At 38.3% G+C, this 12,329-nt stretch overlaps 1 protein-coding gene across 3 annotated transcripts in view; it reads right to left on the bottom strand.

The window, feature by feature from the left end:
• Positions 1–12,329, bottom strand: part of ranbp2 (RAN binding protein 2) — a 68,509-nt gene that overhangs the window by 20,050 nt on the left and 36,130 nt on the right. For all 3 annotated transcript variants that reach the window (XM_059646616.1, XM_059646614.1, XM_059646615.1), the window contains exon 21: positions 1,071–1,211. In XM_059646616.1, coding sequence (XP_059502599.1) covers positions 1,071–1,211 — 141 coding nt within the window. The remainder of the gene's footprint in view (positions 1–1,070; positions 1,212–12,329) is intronic.

Below are 12,329 nucleotides of genomic sequence, written 5' to 3'. Positions count from 1 at the left end.
TCTCAGCTCCCTGATACCTCACCTGTATCTACTGAGCATTGGAAAGTGATTTGACTGCTTCTCCCTCCTTGGATTTCCTGAACAGCCTAAGACTCAATCTATCTAGCTTTGTTAATTTATCCATCTTCAAAGAGGTCAGCTTTCCAGCACTCCCTTTCACATTAATTGTACCTAATATTTCACACTTCTCTTTAACTGGAACGTCTCCACCTTCCTACTACTTGAGTACACAGATGCAATGTACTCATAAACTCAGTCGACATCTTCCACTTCCACGCACAAATAACCTTGTACAGCTCTTGTGGGTTCTATCACTTCCTTAGTTAGCCACCTTGTATCTTTGAGTTTTCCCTCGATTGTATGTGTCACTACGTTCTTCATATCCTCATTTTATATTTTCAGTTTTTTTTTTAATTCACTCCTGCATTTTCTATACTCCTCTAGACTCATAATAGTTATAGAGTGATTGACTGAAATATACTTGCTCTGCTTCATCTCACTGTGAACGCTAAGGATAACGAGGGTGGTACTGCCAACTCCAGAGCACACACTGTTGATGCACCTACACAGCAGATTATTGCTTTTGAATGACTCATACAGTCATTTCTGACTTTTCAAGTAACTGTATCCAGTCTACTTTGGCCAGAATCATCTCAGTTTTAACAGGTCAGATTTTGCAAGGTGTTGCATTCCGGCCCTTTGTTTTTAAGAAAAAGGAAAAGGAAAGGAGGGCGCTCCGCTCTCCAGCTACCATGTGACAGCAAGTTTCTTCAGCTAATGCAGGGATTGTCACACATCTCTAGGTCACTGATAGGGCCCACAATTTCCCACATATTCCAGGGCACACAATGCACAGGAACACGTTGTCCTGTCGTACCTTAAAATTAAACAGAAGAGATTGAAAGAACTGATCATTTAGTAGTTTGTACGAGTTGGGGTCCCCCAGATAGGCCGTTTTGATTGAAAAAACCCAATTGGTTCATTCTAAGTAATCTTACGACTCGCAGTGCTAATCTTCCTTAAATTTCAGATAGTAAATAAATTGCATTACACACCAGTCAGTAACTTACCATCCTCATCGTCATCACTAAAATAACCAGGTTTGTTCTTGTAGCAGAAGAATGTTTGTGGAAGTTGTAGCTGCTTAGCAAGAGCTGCTTGTTCAGGTGTGGGTGTCAATACAAAAACAATCTGTACATCTTCATCGCCAACTATAAAATAATCATTTGAATCAATAGGCTTCTGCAAGCACAAGATCTTTATGACAATGAGCCTGCATCAACAAGCATGAACTTTAACTTGTATTGAAGAAGCCTCAACCATTCACTTAAGCCAATATATTCATCCATGTTCACTCACCTCAGTTTGTTTTAAAATAATTTCTGCACAGTTACTTTTCAATTCTACAACAACTGATTTAATCTCTTGCATTTATCAATAAAAGACTGTGCACATCTATAGACAGGATGAGTTGATCCAGAAGCAAACCATAATGGTAGTACTGAATTGCAAATGCAAAACAAAACTGAATTTAACGATTCAGACAGAACTTAAACATAGGGTATAATGAGGTTATAACCAAATATTAGACAAAATCTTGAATTTATATAGCACCTTTAAAATCAAAAATCATTCCAAGCACTTTAGAGTTAAAATGGATTACATACAAGTTAGGACAGGTAAGCAAAGACATGGTTGAGTAGGTTGGTATAAAAGACGTTTCAAAAATGATAACAATATGTAGGGGGATTGGGAAATGCGGCAGAAATAAAGGCAGAATAAACAAATAAAAGGAACACAGCAGGCTAAACTGTGGCCTGAAGTGATAGGATAAGACATGCGCAGGTTAAGATACACATTAAAAATTAGTTCATTGCAAGCATGTGGTATGTTGAGATCCAGTGATGTGCAAATCTGAGTAAAGTGAGGCATACTGTACCCTCTGCACAAATTCAGATTCTGCACTTGAAAAACAACATGGGGACAAAGCGAGAAACTAAAGTGAAATCTATGAATTAAGACTTTGGCTTGGGTGAGAATGAAGCTAGTATTGGATAACATTCCAAAGATTGAAGAAAATGAGCTGATGAGAGGAAGGGGAAGAAACTTGAGTGACAGGAGACAAGCAAAGGACACAGTGGTCTTTGAAACAGCTCCATAGATGACATTAATATTGGAGACCAAGTCCATTAAGTTTCTTGCATGGGCTTTCACAAGAGTCAAAGAAAAGATAGATATTATTTGTTGAAATGCTAAAATGGAGATTGCTTCTACCGTCCAGGATAATACAGACGATTTTGCCAGGAGGGGTTATGATGAGTTGACATTACTTTGAGAGATAAAACCTGGGAGAGGGGAGGATGGGAGGTGGAGAGATTAAAATCACAAGCGATCAAGTCATAGGTATGTTAGCATTCATCTCCCTTAGACTTCAGCGCAAATGTAGAAACTGTTCTAGGAAAGCAGCATATGCTCCAAATTAAATTTTGTACCAGTTTGATTTACAGAAATAAAATTGACCCGATCCACAGCACATTTCCATAATCAAACACCACTTCTAAATGTTTTCAAGTAGAATGAAAATTAAAAGCTGTTTGCGCTTTGGTTCAGTTCTCCAGTCTCACGCCAAAGTTAGCATTGTAAGATAATGGCTTACTTAAACATCAATTCAATATTTAAATAGCTTTGAAACAATGTTATTTTGCTTGGTCACATGTCAGTAATGGTTTGTAGAAGGGAGAGTAGTATCATTTTGCTCCTGCAGGTTTTTCCAACAAACAAATTAACTCCAAAACTATCTAAAGACTAAAAATGTAATTTAAATAAACATATCAACTATAGTTTTCAAGCACAGTTTTCAAACCACTAAAAGCTACTCAACCAGATGCAAATTGTTTACTCCTAACAAACCATATGAACGCTATGCAATATCAAATATGGGCAAAATAATAATGACTCCCCAATTCACATGGTTAAAACTGGTTGTGGATTTCCGTCACGGCAGTAACTAATAACAAAGTTAAAAAGCAAGGTCCAGTCTTGATCCTTAATACTGGCTGAATTCAAAAAGAGAATTACAGATGCTGTAAATCAAAAACAAAAAGTTGCTAGAAAAATTCAACAGGTCTAGCAGCATCTATGAAGACAAAGCAGAAATAACGCTAATGTTTCAGGTCCTGTGACCCTTCTACAGACTATTAAGTTTTTTCAAGCAATTTCCGTTTTTGTTTCAATCTTAGTTTATTTGTGTAAACCATAAAAAGATAAAACAAACTCTAAGTATTTCTTCAATACTGGAGCTATATTAGTTGTTAAGTTAAAATTGATCTGATATTTAGAATGAGATTAAAAGGTATTTGAATGGTTTAACTATGCAATGATTATTATTTCAGGCCTCATCATTATTACCACAGCTGATCTCAGAAGGGCAAGGTTTCTCAAAGGCTTGAGTTAGTATGTAGTATCAATACATACTACCATATATAGTATCAAATGTTGCAGGTTACAAAGGGACATAGATAAGCTGCAGAGCTGGGCTGAGAGGTGGCAAATGGAGTTTAATGCAGTAAAGTATGAGGTGATTCATTTTGGAAGGTGTAACAGGAATAGAGAGTACTGGGCTAATGGTAAGATTCTTGGTAGTATGGACGAGCAGAGAGGTCTTGGTGTCCATGTGCATAGATCCCTGAAAGTTGCCACCCAGGTTGATAGGGCTGTTAAGGTGATGTACGGTGTTAGGTTTTATTGGTAGAGGGATTGAGTTTCGGAGTACTGAGGTCATGTTGTAGCTGTATAAAACTCTGGTGCGGCCGCACTTGGAGTATTGCACATAGTTCTAGTCGCTGCATTATAGGGAGGATGTGGAAACTTTGGAAAGGGTGCAGAGGAGATTGACCAGGATGTTGCCTGATCTGGAAGGAAGAAGATCTTGAGCAAAGGCTGAGGGACTTGAGGCTGTTTTCATTAGAGAGAAGAAGGTTAAGAGGTGACTTAATAGAGACGTACAAGATGATCACAGGATTAGATAGGGTGGACAGTGAGAGCCTTTTTCCTGAGATGGTGATGGCTAGCACGAGGGACAGAGCTTTAAATTGAGGGGTGATAGATATAGGACAAATGTCAGAGGTAGGTTCTTTACTCAGATTTGGAAGGGCATGGATTGCCCTGCCTGCAACAATAGTAGACTCGGCAAATTTAACAGCATTTAAAAGGTCATTGATAAACAGATGGATGATAATGGAATAGTGTAGGTTAGATGGGCTTCAGGTTGGTTTCACAGGTCGGCGCAACATCGAGGGCCGAAGGGCCTGTACTGCGCTGTAATGTTCACGTTTTAATACAAATCGTGTTTGTCAATAATAAAATGACCGTTAAATCAAGACGACATTTAAACCTATTACACAAATAAGTAACATGGTGTATGAATTTGTGCATTGGTGTGATGTCAGGTACTTCGGGCTATACATTCCAAAGACTGGGGGATCATTTCATACAGGTCGCTTCAGCTATTTATAGCAAAGTATGACCATCTAACCAAATCATGCTTGTGGTGCTCAAATTTGATTCTGCAATATTTGCTGGATAGTCACGCGTATGAAGTATTACACTGACGACCATTTAGACACATGGCCCTTTTCTGTTGGACAGAAACACCACATACACTGCGCCTGTTTCAACTAAAAATAGACAGCCATTCACTGATTAAGGGCAATGCTCTGGTCAACTAGCCTGTTTAACTATTAATAAAGTCTGGCTCTTGATTGACAACCAGCATTCTCCATGGCAATGCAAGTAGAGTTCATTTGACAATTAACTAGTACCTCTGCTCTCATGGCGTATAAATGTTGATTTTTTTTTCCCCCTTGAATTTATATTCTTATGAAGTGACCTGAGTGAGAAATGAAAAGCTTTGACAAAGGGTGTCTTTTTTTCAGCAATACTCAAGAACTTCAACTATTGATTTAAAACTGCTAACAGATTATTAAACATCTCAAATACTTTATTCTATGGGTTGTACGTTACAGCCCAACGAGTGCAAGAAAATAGAGTAAATTTTGGAAAAGAATAAGTAAATCATGATAACGGAAGGCTACTATGGACTAGCATAAAAAAAATGTACTACAGGTAATAAATTCCTGTAAAGCACACAGGAAAACTTTCTTGGTCACTACATTTCCAGTGCAACAAGGGAAATGTGAAGGTGTTCAGCATTTCAAAAACAGTGACCATAACAGAAATACATTAATTGTGACTTAGTAGTGGCACTTGTGGCTCCAAATTGGAAGGTTCTGGGATTCAAGTGTCACAGCAAAGCACTGAGCATGAAATTTAGACTGACTTCAGTGTAGTACTGAAGTAAAAATATCAAAAGCAAAAAAACATTAACATAGGTAACTGCAACAAAGCCAATCAATAGTTCCTTCCCAGGGCTTTAAAAGGGAATTGATTCAACACTGGATACTTTAAGAACTTCCTCCCTAAAGTACCATTGTGTACAACCTGGAAGGACCACAGCAATTCAAGAAGGTAGTTCATCACCAACATCCTCAAGGGCTGTTAAAGATAAGCAATAATTGCTGGCTTCTTAGTGTTGTTCAAATCACACGAACATACAAAATCACTTCTTCCAAAGCATTCCTTAGACTTAACTTGGAAAACTACAAACTTGACTTAATTCTTAAAGGTGTGAAAAGAAACCAACAAATTATTAACAATAAAAATAGGCAATGCTAGAAGAACTAAGAAGCAAGAAACAATTAGAATTAATATTTCAGGTCAACCTTTCATCTAGACATGGAAGTCAGGAATGTAAAATAATAAAATGTGAGGCTGGATGAACACAGCAGGCCAAGCAGCATCTCAGGAGCACAAAAGCTGACGTTTCGGGCCTAGACCCTTCATCAGAGAGGGGGATGGGGAGAGGGAACTGGAATAAATAGGGAGAGAGGGGGAGGCGGACCGAAGATGGAGAGTAAAGAAGATAGGTGGAGAGAGTATAGGGGGGGGAGGAGGTGGGGTTCCTGCATGCCACCCGAAGGTTGCAGGAACAGCAACTCATATTCCGCCTGGGAACCCTACAGCCATATGGTATCAATGTGGACTTCACCAGTTTCAAAATCTCCCCTTCCCCTACTGCATCCCTAAACCAGCCCAGTTCGTCCCCTCCCCCCACTGCACCACACAACCAGCCCAGCTCTTCCCCCCCCCCCCCACCACCCACTGCATCCCAAAACCAGTCCAACCTGTCTCTGCCTCCCTAACCGGTTCTTCCTCTCACCCATCCCTTCCTCCCACCCCAAGCCGCACCCCCATCTACCTACTAACCTCATCCCACCTCCTTGACCTGTCCGTCTTCCCTGGACTGACCTATCCCCTCCCTACCTCCCCACCTATACTCTCTCCACCTATCTTCTTTACTCTCCATCTTCGGTCCGCCTCCCCCTCTCTCCCTATTTATTCCAGTTCCCTCTCCCCATCCCCCTCTCTGATGAAGGGTCTAGGCCCGAAACGTCAGCTTTTGTGCTCCTGAGATGCTGCTTGGCCTGCTGTGTTCATCCAGCCTCACATTTTATTATCTTGGAATTCTCCAGCATCTGCAGTTCCCATTATCTCAGTCAGGAATGTAATAGGTTTTAAATAAATTACTCTGGAGAACCAGTTTGCACAGTGGTAGCTGAAAATGTCCGCTGGCTTATTGTGAATATGAATCGTATATTTCTGGCATAGGCTCTAACAGGATTTGAGGGAGTAAAGGGTTGGGGGGGTAGGCCATGAGAAGGTACTGGTAATAATGAATGTAACTCCTTTATTCAAAAGGGAGACAAAGTCGGAAGCTAGAGTGAGCAAATATGCTTTTATTCCTTCACTGGTCCAGAATCATTACAGCTCTGAGAAGAATGAAGACTGCTGTAGTTCAAGACAACACATGCCACCACCTGTTCAAGAGCAATTTGGGCTAACAGTAAGTGTATACAACCCATCATTTCTTTGGATAATAACTGAACTGGACTTGGAAATGGAGAAAAATTAGTTTGCAGATGACAAAGCTTGGAAGAATAAGGTTGTGGTCAAGAGACTAGCCAAGCCAAATGTGTCTTAAATGTATTTTTGGAGGAGGAATAGTGACAGTACTGACGACGTGAACTAAACTACATAATTTCAAACAGAATAGAGGAAGAGGGGCCTCGGGGTTTTCATATGCAAGTCTTTACGTGGTAGCAAAAAAATTAATAAATGGTGAAAAAAAAAGCATGTGGAATCATTGGCTTTACAAAATCGCATTTGTGTGCAATCTTCAATAAACCACTGATTATACCTCATTCACAATAATTGCATCCAATTTTGCAGAGCACACTTTAAAAACTGCACATCAATTCTTTGAAAAGACTGTAATAGAAACTGACCAAAATTACACCAATGAGAAAGTTTGGCTATATGCCAGGTCTATAGAATCAGGGATTGTTTGACTCAAAGTCAAGGGAAGATTTAACAGGCGCTCAAAATAATGAAATACATAGATTTGCAATGGTCTGTAATGTATTGCATGACATGGTGCTTGCAGCACATTTAACAGTAACTTTCAAGGGGAGGGAATTGGAAAATAAAATTTACACAGTTGTCAAAAAAGAGCAAGGGCAAAACTATTTTAAGGACTGTTGAAGGTGCCATAACAGAACAAAGGGCAACTTTCAAGCTCTAATGATTTCATTTGGGGGGGGGTGGAGAAGAAGAGGGGTCAATGCTTGAAAAATACCATACTAGTGCAATTAATTCTACAGCTAATTTAGTTAATAGCTCAGAAGCAATTATTCAATTGGTAGCAAAGTTAGTTTGTTGAAGCCAACCAACTCAAAAGCATTCAACACACTAGCAGTTAAAACATGACAATCTTTGCAACTATTAATTCTGGTTTTAAAAATTTAAGACAATATACTTAATTTCTGGTCCTTTAGACAAATATGAGGTAAATCAGTTAGTCATTTATAAGAAGCTTTTAATCCATGGAGTGCCCACGATATCCAAGAAATTGAGTGTTCATATTGTAAACTATTTGGCCAAGCATTAGAAGTTTCCAAATATTCAAGTTGCCAACATAAATCCACACTAACTAAAGAAACAAAGGGCAACTATATTCAATTAGGATGGGCCATTTCTATGCAGGCCTATTGGACATGTCTGGAGCTCAAAACACACATTAGCATAAATTCTCTCACTCTGGAAATTAAAAATGACAGATTTGCACTTCACGTTACCGTTCAAGGGAGTGGTTACAGAGGTTGCGTTAGAATTAAGAGATGTTTACTTTAAACTTGGCCACACTGAATATAGTGTATGAAAAAAATCAAAAACGTTCCATGCTCTAACAAAGTAATAATGACATAGAAAGGGAGAATGAACTAACTGAATTCTGATGCTAAGCTCTTAATTAATGAAGATACAGTGGTGTTAGTGCCCCAAAAGCAACCTTGCCCTTTCATTTCATCATGGCAACCTTGTATCTGAACAATTAATTCATATGAATAACTTTCACATACTTAATTTTGCAAGTGAAAATCCAAATTTACGGTTTGCTACTTTAACAACAAGAACAAATCACTAAGTGTTTCTACCGAGAAGGTCAACATTTAACTAATGCCAAGCTAACTGTTTACCAGTGCCCTTTAGGGAAGATCTAGTCCTTGACTTGCCTAGACTACAAATGACTCCAAATCCACAGCACTTTAACTGACCCATAATTGCCTCTGAAATGGTTCTCTAGACCAATCAAAGATAGGCAACAAATGTTGACATTGCCAGGAGTGCCCATATTCCATGAGAGAAACAATATACAAGTATGCATTGGTATAGGAGATAAGAAGTGTGGTCACAGGTACATTAAGGAGCATGTTAATGGAAGAGGAAAAAGGTAGACAAATGGAGAGGTTGAAGAGGGGATTGTCCACATTAAAAATTCTTGGTTCTGGTAGAATACTGTTTGATACAGAATAGTAAACCAGAATCCACAGAGTGTAACATTTCCCACTAAGTTAGAGATATTGATCCAATAGTGGCGATGAGGAAAAGTGGGACTAGCACAGATAGCAGTATATTTTCAGTCGCACAGATTTGATCTGTTACCACCTCAAAAGATTCTGAAGTTTACTAAATGTGACATTAAAAGAGAATAACATCTAGTAATTTTTATGCATCACTGGAGACTAATATTTTCTCTACAAATGCATATTACATTATCTACTAGTCTTCTAGCACTTGCCCATTCTCAAATAAAACAAACACTTCTGGACATCAGTGTGGAGCTGGAGGAACACAGCAAAACAGGCAGCATCAGAGGAGCAGGAAAGTTGATGGTTTGGGTCAGGACATCTGTAACTTTTTTCATCTCCCTCAGGTTCTGATAGTTTGTCTTCCTTTCAGTGAAATAACTATTCAAACATTTCTTTTATACATGAAAGAAAACTGAATGTGATATATCCAGGTTTGCTGGCACAAAACTACAAAGAAAATATTTCGTGAAGAGGCTGCAAAGGGATATTGCCTGATAAAATTTATTTTATTCTCAGGGTCAAATTTTATTGTGGGCAAAAATATTGGCAAATGACTCATACAAAGACGGACAAAATACTTTGTTTGAAAAGGAGAATATGAATAGTAAATGACAATACACAAATAGATCCTTTTTGGTGAGAATGATACTTGCATGTGAATTACAAAGTCCGCAAGCATCTAAGCAATCAAATATTACTTAAAGCTTTATTGGGCAAGGGTTGGATTATACAGCTAGAAGTTCTTGCTGCAATTAATAAGCGGCTTTGGTGAGGCATCTCTAAACAGGATGATGAGAAAATATCTATAAGTGTCTTGGTGTGGGTTCAGAAATATCAGATAGAATGTTTTATATTCATTGAATTTTATGGAAGTGAGAGGTGAACTGATTCAATACAAAATTCTGAAAAGGGTTTACAGGGTAGGTTAGAAAGGCTTGTTTACTTAGATAAAGAGTCCAAAACTAGACACATGCATAGGGTATGGTGTGCCTTTTCGAGTCTAAATGATAAATTTCTTCAGAGGATTGTGGAAGCACAGATTAGAATATTAAAAGACTTATGGTAATAATTTTGAAAATTATGGGAAACTAAGAAAGCAGGGATAGACAGGCTTTGCTTAATTGATTACAAGGTCTTACATATGCCAGAAGTAGTGCAATGGACCACAACAAATCTGTTAGACTTCTGTGCATCTTGATGGTGGTGGGGGGGAATAAGTGCCTAAGGGTGAGTGAGAACAGGAATGTAGATTACTGGGTGAGACAGGGACAGTGGTTTCCATCCAAACACAATTATGACTAAAAATGAAATAACCAAAAGGGGAAGAATTATATTAAAAGGTTGAGAACAACAGGACGGATAATTTGATGAACAAGTAGCCAGTACATTTCGTTACGTACTACATCATAAGGATGCACAAATACCAGACACTAGACAATTTGGCAACACAACCAAGACAGGTTTGAGGGATGAAAGCCACATTAGTAGATATCACAGGTGGGATATTCAATTGGTAGAATCTGGTAGGAAAAAGGGAACAGGATGGACGGAGGGGCAGACATTTACTGCAAAATAAAGAAGTGAAAAATTGTGCAGTGAGGAAACAGAAGTTTACTGTTTTGAGTACCACAGGGCTGGGAGTGGTTGGATGGAAACAGCAATAATAAGCTAAGCAACAACAACAAAAAAAAAGCCTTGTACGCAAAGAAGTTGCAGGCTCAACATGGTAGAAATTATTAAATAGCAGAAAAGGAGATCAAGTAATGAAGGGTCTAGAGATCTAAAAGCATGGCACCACAACTCATTGAGGATTGTGAGGAGAAATTGCTGCTGACAGGGACAACTAAAAGTGAGGACTGGAAGAGCAGAGGTAATATAGCATTGAAGAGGCTGGTGGACAGGACGGTAAAAAGGGGAGATAAGTACACAGTTGTTGGCAGCTCTGACGTATTTAGATGAAACCAGATTTGGCCAAGTTACCTTAGCTAAGCAGGTGTTACTCCATAATAAACATACAATAATTCTACAGAAGCCAGATAATTTTAACGTTTGTGAATATTAGAAACCAGAGTTTAGATGGGGAACTGGTAAATCCTAGAAATGTAGAAAAGGGTTGATCCAAAATTGCAAGTTAAAACACGTTATAGAAAATAGAGGAATTACATATGGGAGAAAATTTGATTTGAGTGTATTCAAATAAGGCTAACAGGTTACAAAAAGTGCAAAGTTGTCCTGTCATGGCCACCTTAAGCACAAAACTACATTTTCTCTTAAAAGACATGCGCATTGAGGTGTTTTGCAAAGGAAGGTCAAAAAAGTATTGCATGCACAAGTTATGACAATGCCGTAGCAGTATTTTTTAAAAAGTAAGCACACTGTTGCAGTACCATTTTGCAACTGTGACGCAAAGTTGCTGCTCAAGATACCAGAAATACCTTTGTCACACTGTGGGACAGATGTGCTGGTCCAAAAAGCCGATGGATTAGATTTGAAAAGGCTAAAATTAAATCCTAAAAATAAGAATTCCTGTGTCAATAATTACTTGCAAAACGTTGGTCAAAAGAAGTGGACCATTCTCAAAAGTAAGACACCAATCTACAACAGCACTGGCAGACTGCAACTTCTTAGAATCTAATAATTCATAGAAACTAATTTTAATAAAGAAGTTAGGCTATCAAGAAATAAGATACAAAACAATTAACAGAACAGCTAGTCCATTTTTAGGTTTAAAATAATTTTCAATTCCATTTTTCTTTGGTACATTTTACTGTACTCGTCAGTGATACTCAATATATCTGAACCAATGTGAAAATAACATAGTACCACAGACATTTTCTCTGTTAAGTGAAACGAGTCACACAAAGCCACAGTTGTGGTTTCACATGCAACTTATTGCTCTAACTTTAAATACACTTTTACAAATTCAAATTTTGAAACAAAAAACTTTGAAGCGTAAATCAACAGCAATTTAAGTATTTATATATTAAACAGACTAACAAATTACCTCAACTTCTATCATACAGTCCACCTATTTGCCAAGTTCAAGCATAAATACACAGATTATTGTTCACATTTTAGGGGTGGAAAAGCTGTCCTGCCATGGCCATGAACAGGTCACTAATCAGCACTGTCAAATTAAAACAGGAGATAAGAGAAGGAAAAGGTGAAAGATACAGAGATCTAGTAATAATGTTAACCTAACACACCTGTAAGATCAACTGAGGTGGCTGATTACCTCTTGTTGATTTGACATTCCAACACTAACATAAAAGGAGAAAAAGTAAG

Source organism: Stegostoma tigrinum, chromosome 6 (genome assembly GCF_030684315.1).
Source record: "Stegostoma tigrinum isolate sSteTig4 chromosome 6, sSteTig4.hap1, whole genome shotgun sequence".
In the NCBI taxonomy this organism is placed as follows: Eukaryota; Metazoa; Chordata; class Chondrichthyes; order Orectolobiformes; family Stegostomatidae; genus Stegostoma; species Stegostoma tigrinum.
Note: the sequence above shows the minus strand (reverse complement) of the source record. Positions and strands in the feature narration are given on the sequence as shown.